We start from the raw sequence: 20,428 nt of genomic DNA on the forward strand, positions 1-20,428 counted from the left end.
CAATCAGAGAGAATTTATACAGGATACAGGATGAACAAGTGAAATTGGATGTGATGAAACAAAAAAAACGAGAAGACAAAATAAATTGGAACTGGAACACTATAAAATTGAAGTTTGGTTCATGGAAGAATGGGTAACTTCTTTCTCCTGATTGGATGAAATTGATGACCCACCTGAAAACGCATTTTGTATTTCAATAAGGTTGAAAGCATAACATTTATTCAGATAAAGGTTACACGTTTTGGTGATTAGACTTTATTAAACACATGATGATGAGCATATGATGAAGGAGAGAGACCCCCCTGTAGACTAGACACTGGTGGGGGTGGTGAAGACAAACCCTCCTTCCTGTTTAACACCTGGACAATGGAGACCTCAACATTGTGCAGATGGGGTTATACCACTCTCCATATGTCTCTCTGACTTAACCACACGTTCCTAGCATCCCTATTCTGGGCGGTATAGGCTTCTAAAAAAACTAGGCCTAGTATACTGTAGTGTAGGCTATATGTTTGGTTAGTCCCCTCCCTCTGACAAGAGATTCCACAGCTAAAGCAGGGGTGGGCAATCAGCTCTTTTTGATCTAGTTTACCAGCCAGGAGATCAGATTGCCTATTGAGTTGATGAGAAACAATTATTAACCATTATTGTTTGATGTGCATTTTCTCCATGATAGTGAAAATGTATCTACCTTTATATTCAATTTTTGACTTATTCTATGCTTTCATAATTCTAATTAGCAGCCAATAATATTTTGTTTGGCACTGAGTGATCACGCCAGCCTTGGAAAACGGTTAAGTGAACATATGCCCGAAAAGGTTTCCCACCCCTGAGCTAGAGGTTTTGACGTTATGGTCTTTAATGTTTTTAAACTTCACAAAACCATTTATATAGTTTTTACAACACATTTTAATGTGTAAAAAGGGAAAACATAAAATGGACCTCACATCAAGACAGTTAGCTCTCTATAATCCCCAACATACTGTTTCAGTAGTCATATTGATTAAAAAAGAAAGAAAGAAAAACACACGCACGCACGCACGCACGCACGCACGCGCGCACGCGCACGCGCACACACACACACACATATCATGAAAATATTCGACTAAAGAAACAAAGTAAGGAATGATAACAAAGAGTTTTTTTTCACATCTGGACTTAATGTATAACAGTGCTATGGAGGAAAATGTTGCTTAAAAATGTTAACAGTTACTGTAAGAGTCAGAGTAAATTAAGAGCACATAGTTGCTACATATATTCCGAGTTTTTGTCAGGGTAAATACTAACTACAGCTTTTTAATTTTCATATCAGACACAATGCCATGGATCTCATGGTTTACCTCAGCACACTAATGGGTGGTGTTAAAGTGATGAGAGCTTGTCACAGAGTTTATCACTGACACTGGGATAAAATTATGGGTTTGGTGGTAATGTATAAAGTGTCTCTCCACTACAGTGCCTTATAACAGAGACTTCAGTGAGCTTTCCATAAAAGGCATACTTCTCAATGGGAACTCTGAAATCAGAATGTATAGTAGGCTACAATGCTCATCTTTGAAATTACATGGTCTGCTCTTTTAAAGCCATTTTCTTTTTACACAATTTTTAGAACTTTTTGGATGAAATTACATGAAAAAAAACACAATGTGTAATAATCCTTTATATTAGGCTTCTCTTGAAAGACAGTGTAGAGAGGTGAGCAGAGGAAAAAGAATAGAAAAACACACATGAGCTGTAATTGTTCCGTTTTGTTGTATTGCAAACACTACCATCTAGTGGCTAATATTACCCAGCACAGAGCATCATGCTCATTGAGATTTTTCATGTATCGATTATCTCTTTATATGCACAATTAATGAACATCTAGCATGTACAGTATGCAATAAATACATTTTCCAAACTACATCAAAGTAACACACAATCAAGGACAAACATTTCCACCCTCACAAAATTATTTTCTAACCAGGTCCAGAGTTTGTATTTGTTCAGTGACTTAAGTCTGCATGGTAAAAACATCATGTACATTTTGTTCTGAGAGTGTAAAAAGGATGTAAAAACTCGGACACCTTCAGAGTTAAATGATCAGGAGTTTACGGTGCAGTGGTCAGGCTAATGTTTGTTGTATGTCATTGCTTCTGCACATCAATCTGTACCTCCTCCTGTGTATTTTTCTGTGGATCCTTCACAGTCTTCTTCACACACGTCCACTCTTCTGTCTCAATGTATTCATCCGGCTGTTTCACATCCCAGCTCAGAGAACAGCTCTGGTTCCTATTCAGATGAAGAGAATCAGAGATTATACAAATATTATGATATCATAATTTATCAAATAAACAGTTGTGTAGGACTGGGATTATTATTATTTATTTATTTTAACAACCAAAACCACCCACATCTTCAAATATCCAAGAATGGCTATTGCTGCTACGAGAAGTACAGAGATTGAGGTGATGACCAATGCCTTTGCTGGAGCTGAAACAAAGCAGGGAGGGACATAAATAAATAAATCATTAAACAAACAAACAAACAAACTAGAAAAAGTGCTCCTCGGAGCACAGGTCTCCGCCAGGTCAGGTAGGTTATTGTGGCCTCCTGGTGGCGCTATAATAAGCCAATGTTAAAAGGGGCGGCATTTCTTCTTAGGCCTTGCACGGTAATCGGACACTGCATTCATGATTTGAGGCATTTTGTTCCAAAATGTTTTGCTAAATTAAACCTGCTGGTGGCGCTATAACAGGCCAATGTGAAAAGGGTGGCATTTTTTCCTCGGCCTAGTGGGAATATGTGTGCAAAATTTCACAGAAATCGCACGTTGCGTTCATGATTTGAGGCATTTTGTTCAAACTGACCTATCCAGCAAACTTTGGAAGCCAAAGTTAGCCAATTAGGATGGAATATGAAATATCGGACACTTCCATCTTGATCACATGACTATAGAGATACTGTGTACCGATTTGCGTGATTTTTGGACAGATTCTGAAGGAGTAATAGCAAAACATTTGTTTTACAAAAGTCAGCCTCCTGGTGGCGCTCTAAAAGGCAGATGTGAAAAATGCATGGCAAAGGTTTTTCCTTGGCCTCTAGGAAGAATGCGTGCAAAGTTTCACGCAGATCGGTGCAGTTATAGGTAAAAACGCAAATTGGCCTGTTATAGTGCCACCATGAGGCTGATTTGAACATTTTCAAGTGGCTTCCTCAGTCTAGTGGGAATGTCCGTGCACAATTTCACGGAAATCGCATGCTGCGTAGATGATTTGAGGCATTTCGTTCAAAACAAACCAATCCTGCAAACTTTGGAAGCCAATCTTTAGCCAATCAGGATGGAATATGGAAAATCGGACAGATCTATGTTGATCACATGACTATAGAGATACTGTGTACCGATTTGCGTGATGTTTGGATAAAATCTGTAGGAGTAATATAAAAAAAAATGTTTTGCACAAATCGGCCTCCTGGTGGCGCTATAACAGGCCCATGTGAAAAATGCATGGCAGAGGTTCTGAATTGGCATCCAGGGAGTGTGTGTGCACAGTTTCGCAGCGAGCAGGCCAACGGTGCCGGAGATTAGCTGTTAGCAGACAGATGGACACACGGACACATGGACACACACACACACGGACACACAGGGACACACACACACGGACGGACGGACAACGGGTAAAACATACTCTCTCGCCATGCCTTTCGGCCTGGCGGAGACAACAAACAAACAAACACTGATGATGACGTAAATATGAAGTAAATATCTCATACCTCCAATAGATGCCTGTGAACTGCTCTGTGCCTGAGGTACTTCTGTTTCTGTCTCTGGACTTTCGGAAATAGTCAAATGAAAGGTAGGGGAAGAGAGTGATCCAGGGATGGACCGGGTTGGATGTGGCCAATTGTCTAGACGAGTGTTAAACGTTTTCTGGGGATTAGAGGTTGAGGTTGTAGCCTGGGAAGGAAGTTGTGGGTGCCCCCGATAATTCCTTGTGGTCAAAGGGCTATCGGTTGTGGCATCCTTCAATTGTGTCACATCTATGATAAATACAGTTACATGACAGAATGTTAAGTGTACATCTCAATAACACAATAAATAATGCAATTCAGTATATTTGACATATCTTATTTTGAATGTCACTGTAGCTGTGGGGTGAATCATTTCCTTTTTTACTGAATTGTTGGGGCTTTGTTAAAGGACCTCTGGGACTACACAGGAAGTCACTGTTTTCTCAATTTCCCCCTTTCCTTTCAGGCTCATCTGCTCATACAATGAGTGAAAGTGCTAGGGGGACAGCACTTTCACATTGTAGAATTCTAGGAATTCTAGGAATGCCCAACACAGTTCAGGTTCAATCTAATTAATGCATAACATTTAACATAATACCGTATTTGAATACACTTTTTCTTTAAATTGAATTTCACTAAAATTAAATATCACACAATTTCAATTATATATTAATATAATAATATTGTCACTGTACAGTTTACAGTTTGGTGTCTGGTGGAAAACTTGTATATCCGAAACAGTTACTTTTCAGGAAATATAAAAAAGAACCAGTGTTCCAATGGATCCAATGTAGTTATTTAGTCACAAGCTTTTGTTAATAATTTTAATTGGTTCAATATTTATAAAACCCACAGACAAACTTAACCACTTTCACTTTCAAAATGTAAAAAAAGTTTTGTGTGACACTCTATGACGAGCAAAAACAAAAACAGTTGAAATGTGGAGATACAAGGTTTCTGCCCGACATAAACGATATGTTGCTAGCAGTAAATTTGGATCTTCTAGTTCAGTGTCAATAGTAATAGGCTACTGTAAAATAAACCTCATAACAGTCCAAATGAACACTCCCATTCACTTCCCCATGACATAGTGGTGCACCAACAATTTCCTCTGCTCCTGTCCTGTTTATAACCATCTTCCTTCTTCATCTTGTCTGTTGTATGTCATAACAGGCATGTAATTGGCGATAAGCTGCTTATTTGTGCACAAATTTGTGCCTGAATATTTTGGACTGACTGACAGACTGACCAGCTGAAGGACAGACCGACCAACCAACAGTTTTTAAAAGCTCCATTATCTAACCTTTTTAGTGAATTAAATGTTATTTTGACCAATCTGTATGGTAGAGTATAATTTAACTAACATAACTGAAATGGTTGTATTTCGTCTCCCTGCTCATCTATTGAGTCATTTAGATCATGTGGTACTGTAGGACCACTACTGGATGACCACTACCGGCCTGAAGGTAAAAATTCTATTTCTCTCCTGAGCAAGCTGGCATGCTATATTAGCTCAGTGGTAAACATGTCAGCACTTGTTTCAGGAAGGATATGAATAATACAGAGTGCAGCTTTAAATTACGTTTGTAAGCGGAGTTCCCTTTGATGTGTGATGTGAAAGCATGTGGAAAGAGAACACACTACCTGATTCATTAAAGCAGAACACATCAAATGTTCGAGTGACAGCAGCCCGCCATGGCACCAACCCAGTCCTGCTTTGACCACAGGTTGCACTTGGCTTTATTCGAGGGATGACAGCAAAATGTTCATCAATCCAGCCAAACCTGTAGATGTAGGAAAGTTGTATATTACAAAAATGGACTGTTACAGGCCCATTTGTACACTCTCAGAGACAAATTATACGTTACTGTATACTGCACATCTACTCATAATGATCTTAAGTGCAGTACTTAAGTATTGTACTGTGTGTTCTGCCCTTTTGTATGTGTCCTTACCTGCATGTTTCCAAACCCTGTGTGAGAGACACCAGCACTTGAGCTTTTGAAGCAATTGTCGTGCCTAGGGACTGGCAAACCTCCCTGGCCTCAGAGGCATTGTAGGCATAGTGAGGCTGGTTATAGACATTCACGTGGCTGACCTGGAACACACCAGCAATGCTATGGCCGGCTGCAGGGGTAACTGAAAAATGATCAAATTAATAAATGAATAACTTGTTAAATAATTTGTGAATACAACAACACATTGATTCTTTTTCTAGCACTAGTTTAGCAGTGTGATCAGTACAAACAGAAAAACACTTTCTAAAGCTTTGCAGAGTTGGCTGCAAGGTTTGCATAGATAATTAAAAAAAATACAACCGTCAAAACAACCAAACATACAAATATCAATAAATAAATTCCTTACCCCTGAATGGTCTGTCAATATTTTGATCTGAGGTGGTCAGAGTGATATGCAACACTGAGATAGTCCAAAGCCAGATCATATTGAGTGGAGTAGAGATGGATGAGTGCTGAGGATGACAGGTCTAACAGAGTGTGTGTCTGTGAGTCAAATGAAGAGGTTACATAGGGGTGACTGTAGTCTGTAGGGTGTATGGATTTTGAGATTACCAGCGAGTAAGGGAAAAGGAAGAGGGAAGTACTGTTCGCAGGTCAAATAAAGAGCAATCATATGCTTTAGGAACCATGTCCAAGAATAATGAAGGGAAAAAAAGGAAGGGAGAAAAAAAAGAAAGACAAAAGAAATGTTACAACACAAAGCAATGGAAATCTTGCATTGGGTTTAGGGTTGTTCATAATGTTTTTACACTGTATTCTGACAAAACAGCATAAATATCCAAGAAAAAAAGATTTGATATCTCCCTCACAAAACAGAATTACATTTACACAGAAAAGACATAAGTAAAAACATACAAAATTTGATTATTTTTTTATGTTAACTAAGACTTAACCAAGAATAACTAAATTATTATTATATTGAGTTTTTTCCCTAGTTTTTTCAACAAAAATGCATGCAAAAACACACTAAGAAATCATAGATTGTTTTCCTCATACAACAGTGCTCATACAAGCTCAATACAAAGGTGATTGAAATAATGAAAACATTGGAGTTCATTCATTCTGGAGTCAGTAAATCTTCGTATGTCATTCCCCAATGCTGGAATGGGATATCTAACGCACGCCAAATGATTTCCTCCTCTGGGCATTGCACAGTGATGAACAAACATCTGAACCCCAGCATCCTCTGATGAGCCTTTTGACACACAGCAACATCCCACTTCCATAAAAACACCTCATCAAAACCCCTGCCACGAGGAAATGACGCAAACGGGCAAATGGGCAGCGATGTTTTTGTCAGCTCTGGGCGTCAGTGTGAGTAGGCATTATTTATGACCTACTTAACTGAATCTGAGAGATAATTGAATTATCATTATAATATATTTGTATTGGAATGGCAGTGGGATTACAGTAGACTTTCCTATATTATTGGCTTAACTGACTTAACTGAGCCATCAGAGCTCCCCTGAGGAAACCAATACTCATGATACTCATCACTAAAAGCCATCTGTTTTACCTGATGACAATGATACACAGCATGGTTTCATGCACCTTTATTTAAAGGTGAAGTTGCAGAAAATAAAAACCATACAACACAGGTAGGCACACTTGTGGCTAGGAAGGAAGGTCAAAATTAAGTCATGTGCTGTCTACAGAGTGCTCTCATACATAAAGAAATGTTCAGTGCTGTGAGGACACAAACCAATTAACAACACAAATGAACAACAATCAGCTGCAAAGTATTGCACTTAAGGAACTATTTTGGAATGTGCTTATATCTAAACCGTCTTCAAAAGGTCTGTTCAAATACATAATATAGACATTTTACCAAAGGCACAAAACATTCTCTTAGCCTCTATTTAAATTCCATATGTTAACATTTCTCACAGGCCTTTTCTTTTAATCAGCTGAACCTGAGAAATACACATTAGAGTGTAGATAAATGTACACTTCTATCTATTGCTGCATTTAATAGAAATCCATAGGGACATTCACTCCCTCAAGACAACATTCAGAGTAACAGAACAGGAAAGCATAATGTATGTATCCAATGTAAATAAATATTTATTTAATCACACTATACGTAGAATTGGTCCCTAAACAGAAATTATACACCTCTCCTCATCACCACAGTCTGGCAATATTTCTATCATAGCACTTGATAATGACAAATCCTATTTATTTCAGTGGTTTCTCAACCTTGTGCTATGGACCACTAACATATTTTGAACAATCCTCAAGGACCACCCAACCCACCAATATGTATATATTTAGTTAATAAGGCATAACACAGTCATTTCTATGTTATTATTATTTGAAACAGCTGGTCTAAAAGCTCACAATGTGCCACAGCGCGATGGGTTGTAAGCTTATAGATCTGCTATTTTCAGTATAGTATATCAAGCCCTTAACAGACAATATTTTATTTCAAGCTTTTTCCCCCCACACTATGCCTCGGCTCTCAGTTCAAAAGTTTTCAGAAATTTGATGGACTTATGAAATATTATTAAAAAAAAAAAATTGATACATAAATTACAATGTTGTACAGGGTACAACATTTGATTTTTTTACATTTTCCCATGGACCACCTGTAATTTTGCCATGGATCACCAGTGGTACGGGGACCACTGGTTGAGAAACACTGATAAAAAAAACAAAAAAAACAAACAAACATACATCTTCAAGTAGACGTCGTGCGGTGATATGGAGAAATGAGTATGGGTTGTCTTCAGAGGAACATTGTGTGGAGTCTGTGTTATTCTGTGGTGGGGCTCTTTGGCTGCGTTGCTACATTTAGTCCAAAGATGTTCTTCTTCCCTGGGGCCATAGCTTTTTCTCCTGACATGTCCCCATGGCTATTGGAGTAGTCACTAACGTATGTAAAAACGCTGACAACTAGAAACATGACCAGGAAAAAGCTCAGGGTAATCCAGATAAGTCGGTTCCGCCCGAACATCTTGGGGCAAATTCGGTCAAGGATGAGAAGCACCTCTTCCATCTTACTGTAAAGACAACATAGAGAAGAAAATGGCTTCATTTTCCCACAAATTCACACATTTAAACAGATTGAACTGTAACAGACTGAACAATATTATAGCACCAGTAAAGTAGTGAGCAACATTATTAACTTGCTTTGAGGTGTGCAAGGTTTGTACTCATAGGTTACTGTATAAACATCTATTCACAAATCATCACTGGGGTAATCTTTTCAGGACAATTTCAATGATGTTTCAGAGACAGACAGCAGACAGTCACTGTTCAGTGTCATGGCTGCTAATGGCATGTTAACCCTACAACAAATACATAGAGACAACGTTAAAATTTGTGGTCTAACTTATGGAAAGGTGTTAAGAACTTTACACACAATAACATACTGTACAGTGCAAGTCTCAAAGGCCATCATAATGAAAAGGTCAAGTCATCATCCAAAAACTTACAAGATTTCATTTTCAGTTCAATTTTACAATATTTTATATGGATACTGATCATAAACTCCTCACAACATCCAGGTGTCATAAGAATGTGCACATATTAGAACAGCTATTAACTCTCCACACTATGGTTGTAGCTGAAACTAAAATAGGTGTAGTCCTAATATTTCTGTTCATGAGCAATGTTTATTCTACTTGAGAATGCAATAGGCCTACACTATGAAGGGTGTTACATACGGTAACAAAGTCTTTTTTTTAAATCATAATTTAAAGAATACAATTTAAATTGAAAGCTTAGGCGACAACTCTACAGTTTTTCAACTTGACCTCTTGTACCTGTTCCGGTGAATGTGAGTCATGAAGGATACAATATAATATGGATATTATTTTACCCTGTGATTCCAACATCAACTTTACAAAGTTCCAGAGTGGTGTACGCCGGATGATGTCACTGGCATACAAGCTGAACTACAGAGCTGAACTTCCTTGACTCCACCAGGCCCGGCGCCAGGATGAAATGACTGAGGGGGCAGTTGAAAATTGTGGGGGGGCACACCAGTCGCGCAGCATGCATGCGCGAATTTGCATTGCGCGGATTGTGGCCGTTTCTGGGCGTTTTTTTGTTACTTTATTTCGGTTAGGGTTAGGGTTAGGGTTAGGGTTAGGGTTAGGTTAGGCTTATGTTATTTAATTCTTATTTTTGCCAGATTTTACCGATTTTTTATCAAAAAATTTATTATAAAAAAAAATATTATATATTTTTTTCCCCCCCAAAATAAACTGAGGGGGCACAATTTGAAACTGAGGGGGCCAGGCCCCCTCAGTTTCCTCCTCGCGAGCCTCGCGTAAAAAACCCTGTCTCGAAAAGCGCCTAAAAACGAGCGCTCCGTTTTCAATTTCCCTGGAATGCCAATTTCCCTGTGACATATGTACAGCTAAAGAGACACTATTACATTATATGACACAACAAATATAATTGAGGATACACATAATTTGTTGTATGAGGTATGAAAAATAACAAGCAAATGAATAAAAATCACCTGCTGTTCTTCAGAAGTTTTCCACATTCCTCATCCTTCCTCTCCGATACCAGCAGCTTCTCTTCAGCTTTCTCTTCTTCTTCTTTCACTTCTTGGAGCTCTTTACTTTGTTTAATTCCCTCTTGGTAACTGTGTTTGGGATATTCACATTTAACCAAAGTATGTTGTACATAAATACATTTAAACCACAACAGCAAATATTATATAGGCCTATAATACAGTATGTATGTTGAATTAAATGGACTCATTGAACTCCACATGTATGATAGCACTATAAACTATGATGATTTACTACAATATGGTGTCAACATGCATATACAGGGGGGGGGGGCACATCATTGTAAACAGAGGGGTGGAGAGACAACCTCACCCTTTATTGTAGGCCTCCTCTTCCATCTTTGCCTTGATCTCGGCTCTGATCTCTGCTCTGATCTCGTCCAAGTTGACTGGAGGTTTGGTTGGAGCAGATGGCTCACCTTCCTGCTCTGACGCACCCTTTCCACTGCATTGTTTCAGATAGGAAAGAACAACGCCAATGCCATCAGAAATTATGATTACTGTGAGGACGGCACATTCACATTAGCTGTTCCATCACAACACTGTGGCCTTGTCTTAATGGACCAACTGGAGAATGTGGTTGAATCCAAGTATGTGTGTGGGAGCCATCATCACAGGCAGGGCTTACGTAAAAAACAACAAAACAAAGGCCAAAATGCAAACATGGGAGCTCTTAAAAATGTGATGAGATTTCAGTGGACTGGCACTTTGCACGACTGTTATTGCCTCTCTCCATGTCTCTCGCTCCCAAAAAGCCGCCCTTCCCTTGGCACGGGGAGGTCTTCTAGCACAAATACTCGAGAACTCTACTCAGAATCACCTTATAACAAGGCCATGAATGGAGCCTTGTGCCTGGGCTGTGTCAGACTCTTGCACAAATGTTTAGATTACACCTCAGCATAGCGTATCAATCAGCGGCAGCTGGGCTTTAAACTTGCAGAGTTATTTTCAGCACAACCTTGGATAATGGAGGTGTTACATAAGTTTAGTGTTGTACTATACTGTACTCTCTCTTTATGGTGAAAAAGCCTCTGCTACATATACAGTGTAGTTCTTTTGGGTTTGGTCCCTGGCTAGTATATCCTGGAGGTCATATAAACAATCCAATGTTCCTGATGCAGCAAAAAAAAGTCCTTTTGATAAGGGAGGAGAGTTAAGGCTTGTCTTGGCCCATTGTTCCCCGGCTTGACCTCAGCGCTCAGGCTATAGTACAGTATGCATATGGGCACGTTTGCCTGCATGCATACGTGCAGTCGTGTGTCTGCATGCGTCTGTGTGTATGTGTGTAGAATTGGGGAGATTATTCCACAGCTTTGTTGAATGCTTAATTTTGATCTCTGCAATTTGTGGTCTGTTATTTCTCGATATCCGGCCACTGTTCTCAATAACAGACTGCTGCTCTGTCTCTGTTTACGTTGCTAAGGAAGTAGAAACATACGCTCACAATTATCATCTTTAAATCAATATTTTGTGTCAAATTATGGATTTTGCTCGAACGCAGCTGTGTAATAAACGGGATAAGGTACAGTGAGGCGGTCATTATTGGAAAATAAATCCCTGCAGGGGGAAATAACATTATCCATTACTGTAGCATATAGCAACGATTTTGAGCAAAACAACAGCACAAAGTGTACCATTCTGTTGTTGGTTGTGCAGCCTCTGTGGGAGCATTGCTTTTTGAATCACCAGCTTCGCTCTAATAGAGAGGAAAAAAACAATGAAAAAACATTATTAATAAGAACAATAATATATAATATTAGCTATATTATTAGCGACCTGTGTTAGCGATATTTAGCGCCTTGGAGAAGTTATTATTATGGTGACTTGACCACTTAAGCCTATATAATGACATGCCCAAAATAATAGGTATGGCAAGTTGAAAGTGGTTAACTCTAACAAGACAGAGTGTGTATGCAGAGACATCTTACCAGGACAGGAAGTCCAGCACCAGTTGTGGGTCCAGGGTTTGGGCCTGAGGGGGGGTTGGGTGCTATAACTGGGGTCTGGCCAGGGATGTTCAGGAGGTTAAATTTAGGAACCACTGCAACACTGACCCTGCGTCTGGGCAATGCCTAATAAGGAACAGTGGAGAGAGGGAGAGAATGCAAAAGCGTGAGGATGATAGCATGGAAACGATAGCAATATTTGGCAAATTATGACACTTTTCATTATGAACGATAATTTAAACATAAACATTGACAGGAAACAGTATTTCAAACACTGACCTTTCCCATGGTAAGTGACATTGATCTAGATGGTCGCGGAACTCCATCATCTGTAAAGGAACATGTTAAAGATATTGGTTGTAAGTGTTTATAAGGTTATGAACACAGTCAAATCCACAGTGTTCATTCATTCATTTGAAACTCGACTGCGAAGTACACTCTCAGAGTTAAATGAATACTCAGGATTTTACTGCGCCTACTGATAAAAAACAGGATATTACTAAAAACATCCTCAGGATAAATAAAGGTCAAGGGGAAAAAAGAAGTATGCAGGAACAATTTGTCATGAGAGTTGAGTGAACGTCATTTCCTCTTCATCTGCATGCTGAAAGCATGTGGTGTGGCTTTACCTCCAGTGTCTATGGACCCCCCATAACAGCGATTGGAGTTTTGGTTGGCCAGCTTTTTAAATTCCATCAGTTCGGCGTGGTCCTTTTCGTAAGTCCTCTTCAGGTTCTCCACGTATTGCATCATCACCTCAGTAGCCTTGTTCATACGTTTCTCCTGTTGGACAAAGTGAGGGAAGCAAACCACACATCTTTCAAATAGCCTGTTCTTCCTCACCTTGTAGCAACAAATATACACCATGCAGTCTGCAGCAGAGACTGTCCTGACAATTCACCTTACCAGTCCATCAGAGAGTATTGCTGATGGTGTTCATACAGTAAATGCTTCTATGATCAAGTGGACAACAAAAAAACTAATAACCAATAGTATATAAAGAGCCTGTTTAAATAGCTGTAGAGCTTTGTACTAGAAATGTCTACGGCAAGGAGAAGCTCTCTGCTAGTTTACGTAAGTTTGCTTTGCCAGCGAGGCCAACCATAACATCAAATTAAATCTTTCAAGATATCTTATCTGCTGCAAAACAAACATTCCAATCCCCTCCAACATCACGTAGTAGACCATTAGAAAAGGAGATAGCTTTTAGATGTTATTATTTAGATGCTGCAAGTGCAACAATACTGTATACCAATGTTTTCTGCTTCCATTTAAGTATTATATGCTTAAAGCTGCAATCTGAAAGTTTCATGTCCTACCCAAAATTCAAACCCAGGTGAGACCAAAATTCTACCACTCATCTTAAGACGGAATCCCTGCTTGGCCAGGGGAGATATTGCGCCGTTATGACCTTCATGGCAGTACTATTTGACAAGCAGTAGGCTGTCACCACTGGGTCTCTCCATGTTCAACCCCCCCCCCCTCTCTCTCTCTCATTCCCACAGTTCAGTAGGCGTTCTTTTTAATTCTGTGTTATGCTTGCGCAGATAATGAGTCACACCACCAAACTGAATGCAATAACATTGCAATACGTTCTGAAATGGGCATAAAAGGGACACAGACAGACAGACAGACAGACAGACAGACACTCTGACAAAGGGTACAATGGGTAATGCATAACCGGGTGGGGCTTGCATTTCTAACTTGCATTGTTCCCGACTTGCATCGTTCCCGAGCATCGTTCCCGAGCATCGTTCCCGAGCTCCTGACTTCATTTATTTTTGTAAAATGTTCACAACCTGGATGAGTGCGTTTCTGTACCTGTCTCACTGCTCCAACAATCTCGGCCCTGCTGGACAGACGTATGGCCAGGCGATTCAGCACTGACACCGTCTCTATGAGACGCTGGTAGGACTCTCGTTGCTCCATGCTCTGCCACTGCGGTGCCATCATCTAAAAAGATTTATAGAAACAGCACATTGTATCTTTAGTAACTTTTAATCAGATACATTTTTATTCTGCTGTTGGATAATTCCAGGCAGCCTAAGACTTCAAATCTGATATGGTAGGAGCAAAACATTTAGTAACTGCATTTTTCTCACTTTACAGACAGACATACAGAACAAATGGAGTGTGTTCTTCTTTATCAAAACAAATCCCGGAAATGTATTTGCAGAGGGAAGGCAATGAATCGCACATAATTTCAGCCAAATCGTATCATTTGCAACTTTGCATCCATGAGGACTGACCTTTAGGGAGCCTTTGAACTCCTCCAGTTCCTTCTCTGTATTTTCTTCGGTCAGGTTCCGCTCCCTCTCTGACTGCTTGAGCCGGGTCTCCAAAGTGTAGTTGTCGTTCCGGAACGCCAGTGACAGCTGGACAAATGCATTCTGGTATAGAGGATGTGACTTTGTTATGGCTTTGTTAAATTGTGTCGCACGGCCCTATCGGCACTTGTCCAAAGGGTCGCGCGACAAAGTATAAATCAGCATTAATATAAACTGATGATATGTGTAAATGGAGCTGCACCAGCTCACTGGATACCCGCTATCAGTGGGTCACAGGATTTGATGTTCTACTTTTCTGTTGGTGTACCATAATACAATAACACACCTAATATGCATCAAACCAGTAAAGTGGTTAGTGGTTGTTGCTAGTTGAATAAAGTATATCTGAGATGAGCCTAGTTAAAGGACCATAGCTGCCTTCTTGACATGTGGGTCCTTTTTTATTCTTACATTGATAGTATTTCATTCCTCAAAACCGTTGTTTAATATATACATTTCCATTATTGAGATATATCGGCCTATTCATGTCATGATTTGGCCAATCTGACTCTTAAAACTCAAACATATCGTAACATCTCATAGCATATCTTAAACACCTCGAAATCACATTTACCACACATCATCAAAATGCTATTCTGATGTTCTCTCTTACATTATATTTTGTAATTTAGGTCCATTGTGCCATAAAGGTAAGTCCAATATGCATGTAAAGGCGTAGGACTGGGGGGATTAGCCTATAGGCACTATGGACCTAAATGACAAAATCTAAGTGAGAACACCAACTGTTTAGCTGTTTGATAAAGTACGGTATGGTTTGTGTGATTTCGAGATATCTAAGATATGTTTTGAGAGGCAACAGATTTAATTAACAATCATGAATAGGCTGATTTATCTTGATAACAGAAAATGTTTGTACATTTTCTGGATAAAATTAAATTAGCACACACACACACACACACACACACACACACACACACACACACACACACACACACACACACACACACACACACACACACACACACACACACACACACACACACACACACAGTTTTGAGGAATAGTATCCTATCACAGCAGGAGTGACAAAGGACCCACATACCTCTCAATGCTCTGATGTGACGATCAAAGCCAGCCTGTGGAGCTTTCCAAACTCCGTCCTAACATGCATGGGCCAGGGTTTAGAGGAAATATATGACCTTTGACTGTCCTAATCCAGACATGTCCCTTGGGGACAGCACGAGGCCTGCCAAACAGGCTCAGTCATGTTTGTATTCGTTCCTCAGAGACAGGAAATCACAGACACTCTCATCAGTCCCCATCAGGAACTAAGAGCCCCTTTCCTGTGGACCAAACTCTGCTGAGTGCAGAGGCGTCATTTCAGAAAGAAGTAGAGGGTGGCAGAACACATTTTTTGACATGGGCTAATGAGTTTATGGTTGCAGCATGACAACACGTGTCTGTATAACATGCGTGTCACATGTAGACGTGGATGGATGGGCGTGGGTTTAGGTGAACAATCAACGGACATTATAGCACTGATGACCACATGAAACCTAGCATCCCTATTCTACTATCATCATACTGTAGGTGAACATTTGGTGAAAAAAGGCGGACATTTGGCCAAAACAGCCGATCTATAAGCTCACAACACATCGCAACATGTAGTGTGCTTGCAGATCTGTTATTTTTGGCAACGAGATTTGGTGTAGAGGGGAAAAGGAGGGGGTCAAGTACAGGCCCTTGGGGGACCCCGGCCAATGAAGTATATAGGGTTTAAGTGGATAATCAACAAAAACATTGGTGGAGAAATATGCATAAAAGTACAGAATATTCGGTTAAATATTAATTCTAGATGGTGGCAATTGTCATTCCATGGGACCCCAAATGATGCCCCTGGCTGAGTGCACAGTCAATGTATTTACAACTCTGTAATTAATGACCAAAGTTATATATTTTGTTTATATATAGTTATATACAGTACTGTATGTACATTTACATTTGTATGATTTAATTTACTGTTTCTTAAATCACAGGGTCATATACATTCAAAATATAAAGTAAAACATTATTGATCCTTTTCCATTCTTAAATTAACTCTAGTGATATTCAGGGATGATGTAGTATTCTTTTTTTTAGATTGCCAATGCTTTTATGTCTTAATGCAGTCTGGGCATCCTCTGTTGGTTTCATTAGAATCACACATCAGATACAGTACTAACCTCAACTTCTTTTTCTGTAAGTGGGGGTGCACTGCAAAAAGATCAAAGATTGGTTAGTAGTAGAGTAAGTAGTATACTGTGTCTATTTAAAGACTGTAAAAACAAACCAAGACTGTTCCTGTATGTAAGGAGAATTACGTTTGTGTTTTATTGTCAGATAAAAGTAAACTAAAGTACTTGTTAACTTGTTACACACCAGCCAGGTAGACCCCGGTGAAGTTTGAGTTTCCTCAGCATCACATCCGAGATGTTTGGCATAGCGTCTGATTTCTCCCTAGCCTCTTCAGGGCTGGGAGAGGTTGGAGAGGGCAGCAAACCTGCAGACAGATGGACGGACAATCCATGAACTTTTTTCAGGATTTATAATCCTTTAACATCCCCTACATTTTATTTAACAATCATGCCATCTACTGTTGCAAATTCAAAACAGCAGTTCATTGTCGCATCTCTAATGTACAAGACTGTCCCTGAATGAATAGGGTAGGGGATGATCAGAATAGATTACAGTATGTTTATATATAGCATAGTCTTCCTGAAGCTGAGATAAATTGCACATTGTGGTGACATACTATTTAATGGGGCTCATTTTGTAGTTTGATTTCCAGTTCAGATCAGAATCTACATAGGCTAAGGGCAAAAACATGGAATGTTTCATAAGGCATCCTGTACAGCAAAACAAGCTACAAAATCAGCCAACGGTTTTAAGCTCCTTTAATTGACTATAGTATAAATACCAGTAGCCTATATTCTGTCTATCATACACAGTACAAATCCAAGTATAAAACAGGACGGGTCAAATTTTACACTCTCAGAGTTCATATAACAGGACAAGACACCAAGTCCAACTACCTCTTTCCTGTTCAGTAGTTTCACTTAATTCTGGTAACTTTTCCCCACCGATGCTTTGGTTCCGTATCAGCTTGTGCTCCTGTGTCAGGATTAGGACAGATTGGCAATTTAGAACAGCTGTCATGGTTGAGAGAATGGACAAGAATGAAGAAACAATCATTTCCAACATTGAAATGGGCACAATTTCAAAATTGTACTCCAAATACAGCCAGACAGGGACATAAATTCACTAACATGACAATAAAGGGTCACGTGACCTATAGTATACCTCTCTGAGTTTTGACAGTTTCTGTGTACCAACAGGCTGTGCTGGAAAGTCCTTGTACCCTGAGGACTTGAGTGGACCATCTCTGGGCCTGTCTGAGAAGGAAAAAGTCTCCTCTGTAGTGGGAGGTAAGCCAGGGGCTCCATTCCTGGCATTAAGGGAGCCTACAGTGTCCCAGGAAACAGCTCTCATTAGCGGAGGGAAGGCCCCAATGGTCTTAATCTCGGCTGTACACGGGGCCTGCTGAGTAGGTGGCCGAGAAACAGGCTTGGCCCCGATGGTCTTGATCTCGGCTGTACACGGGGCCTGCTGAGCAGACGGCCGAGGAACAGGCTTGGCCACCCCCGTGGCAGGGGCTTGACTAGGGCTTCGGCCTGGGCCAGCGCCCTCATCTGCTTTATTGACCATTGGAGGACCAGGGCTCTTCTTAGGGACACAGGGGTCACAGTTCTCCTTCTGAACAGCATAGCGGGGTGTTAGGGTGCCAGAAGACACCTTCCTTTTCTCATTAGGCTTCCAGTCCACCAACAGTCTGGGACTCTGAGGGCAGTAAGATAATAACTACCATTACTGATCTGTTTCTGATGGCACCAACAAAGACACATGATTCTAGTGAAAGAAGATCATGGAAGAGCCTACTGTTCTGACCTCTGGTTCCTGGGTCGTGACATCGGGCTGCTCTCTCATGGATGGAACCTCCAGATGCTAGAAGGGTTGACCATAAAAGAGCAAGCATTGAGATGAAAACCGCAAGGCAGAAGGATATTTATTCGGTCGGTTTGTATTGTCTAAGGAATGTATCAATAAAACTTCTCTCCTCACCTGACTGACAGGCTGTGAATTCGCATAAAACACCTCTGAGGGTCCCACTGCTGAAAAGAAACAGAATGAGGACAAATCGTATATCTTTCTGGTACAATGGTAAGAAATTGCAAACTTTTGTGGAATAACGGCTTTGAATTGTGAACAAAATGACGTAGCCTACAGTACATACCAATTTGAGGGGCCAAAGTAATTGAGCTACTTCTTGAAGGCCCTGGAGAGGATGATGGAGTTGGGTTTGGAGTAAGAGCTGTGGACAAAAGACAACATAGTTCACTCTAATCTTGTGTGTAATACTGCTATAAGAGATCTCTCTTAACTTTAAGAGAATACATAGGCATATGCTTTTCTGCATTTTATTTGAGATAGATCAATGTAGAGAGACAGGAATGCAAGGGCAGAGATCGGGATTCAAACCCAGATCCTTGTGCTCCCTCGGAGCATAAGGTCTGTGCAATAACTGGCTGAACCACCAGGCACCCCTAAGACAACACATTATATAAAATAGAGAATTAATTTAGCCAACAGTATTACTGCATTAAATGTTTACATGCGATGGAACAGTTGGAGGAAATTGTCTACCATAGTCTAAAAAAACTAAACAAAAACAAAAAAGCAGTGTCACTCGAGAGCATGATTAAAGGTAGGGTAAGTGATTTGCGTTGGTTAAAATAATTGTTAAATAGCTCTATATTCTGATAGTACTAATTGCTATAGAGTGTTTGTTCAGTAACAGGAGTCTCCTTGTCTTTCCACCTCTTTATTAAACAGAAAATGCATTTTCGTTTCAGTTTCAGTTTCATTTCCAATTTTATCCAACCAGGACAGAGAACTCAATCAGGATACAGATTAAACAAGTGAAATTAGAAGTGATGACACTAAGAAATGAGCAGACAAAATTGGAACTGGAACACTATACAAATTAAGCTTAAAAATTGGTACTTTCTCCTGATTGGCTGAGATTTTGACACCTACCGAAAAAAATATTTTCTGTTTATTAATGAGCTGGAGAGACAGGGAGACATCTGTTACAAAAAAAACACTCTATAGCAATGATTACTATCAGAATATAGTGTTTTAACCTTTTAACAAAATACTTTTTGTTTTAACCAAAAAATATCACTTACCCTACCTTTAAGTTACCTTAAATTTTTAAATAAACACATTTTGTGAGTTTCTGTGTGTCACAGACCACGGTGCATGCAGTACCTGTGGGTGATTCAGAGAGGCTGCTGGTGGATCTGCGACCACGGCGAGTCAGAAAGCGATCGCTGACCTTCTTAGCCTGCTCCAGCAGTTCCAGGTTCTTCTGTCGGTCCTCAGCAGACAGCTGCAGTTCAGGCAGCTGGTCCTTCACCAGGTCAATCACATTACCTGTGTTGTCTAATAGAGTGCACACAAACACATATGGAAAATGAATGTATATAGTTGCGTTTTGTCTTTACATTCACAGGAACACATTTTTGGCTGGACCAGTGGGGCCATACAAAAGACGCACATGTCTTTGACTAACTGACTGACGGACTGACGGACTGACGGACTGACGGACTGACGGACGGACGGACGGACGGACCGACCGACCGACCGACGGAGTGATGCAGTTAAAGCATTGGATGGCCTAACGATGGCCTATCGCAGAGGAATCATCCCTCCAGACTATGGAATATAGTATCCTCAGTTGAGGATGTAGGTTTGTCAGCTTTATGTAGGTTTAGCCAC

The 20,428-nt window shown here is 40.1% G+C and overlaps 2 protein-coding genes across 3 annotated transcripts in view; both read right to left on the minus strand.

Moving 5' to 3' along the window:
- Positions 1-1,222: 1,222 nt before the first annotated feature.
- lyve1a (lymphatic vessel endothelial hyaluronic receptor 1a) lies at positions 1,223-6,312 on the minus strand. Its single transcript, XM_080428132.1, has 6 exons — positions 6,136-6,312; positions 5,727-5,910; positions 5,416-5,555; positions 3,754-4,020; positions 2,394-2,472; positions 1,223-2,271 (listed from the first exon to the last, which is right to left on the minus strand). The coding sequence occupies exons 1-6, from the start codon at positions 6,212-6,214 to the stop codon at positions 2,127-2,129; spliced, it is 894 nt and encodes a 297-aa protein (XP_080284258.1). The 5' UTR covers positions 6,215-6,312; the 3' UTR covers positions 1,223-2,126.
- A 1,523-nt stretch (positions 6,313-7,835) lies between these two features.
- mrvi1 (murine retrovirus integration site 1 homolog) overlaps positions 7,836-20,428 on the minus strand; it is a 32,208-nt gene continuing 19,615 nt past the window's right edge. Inside the window, exons 5-21 of one of the 2 annotated variants that reach the window (XM_080425550.1) lie at positions 19,919-20,092; positions 18,882-18,959; positions 18,710-18,759; positions 18,536-18,592; positions 17,891-18,427; positions 17,623-17,701; positions 16,970-17,090; positions 16,774-16,804; positions 14,513-14,653; positions 14,085-14,216; positions 12,893-13,046; positions 12,543-12,592; positions 12,246-12,389; positions 11,952-12,013; positions 10,631-10,762; positions 10,261-10,389; positions 7,836-8,791 (exon numbers count right to left, since the gene is read on the minus strand). In XM_080425550.1, the coding sequence (XP_080281676.1) occupies positions 8,545-8,791; positions 10,261-10,389; positions 10,631-10,762; positions 11,952-12,013; positions 12,246-12,389; positions 12,543-12,592; positions 12,893-13,046; positions 14,085-14,216; positions 14,513-14,653; positions 16,774-16,804; positions 16,970-17,090; positions 17,623-17,701; positions 17,891-18,427; positions 18,536-18,592; positions 18,710-18,759; positions 18,882-18,959; positions 19,919-20,092 (2,318 nt within the window). In that variant the 3' untranslated portion in view covers positions 7,836-8,544. The remainder of the gene's footprint in view (positions 8,792-10,260; positions 10,390-10,630; positions 10,763-11,951; positions 12,014-12,245; positions 12,390-12,542; positions 12,593-12,892; positions 13,047-14,084; positions 14,217-14,512; positions 14,654-16,773; positions 16,805-16,969; positions 17,091-17,622; positions 17,702-17,890; positions 18,428-18,535; positions 18,593-18,709; positions 18,760-18,881; positions 18,960-19,918; positions 20,093-20,428) is intronic. The other variant, XM_080425549.1, reaches the window with a different exon arrangement.

This window comes from Gymnoscopelus braueri (assembly GCF_963280865.1).
Source record: "Gymnoscopelus braueri genome assembly, chromosome: 1".
Classification (NCBI taxonomy): domain Eukaryota; kingdom Metazoa; phylum Chordata; class Actinopteri; order Myctophiformes; family Myctophidae; genus Gymnoscopelus; species Gymnoscopelus braueri.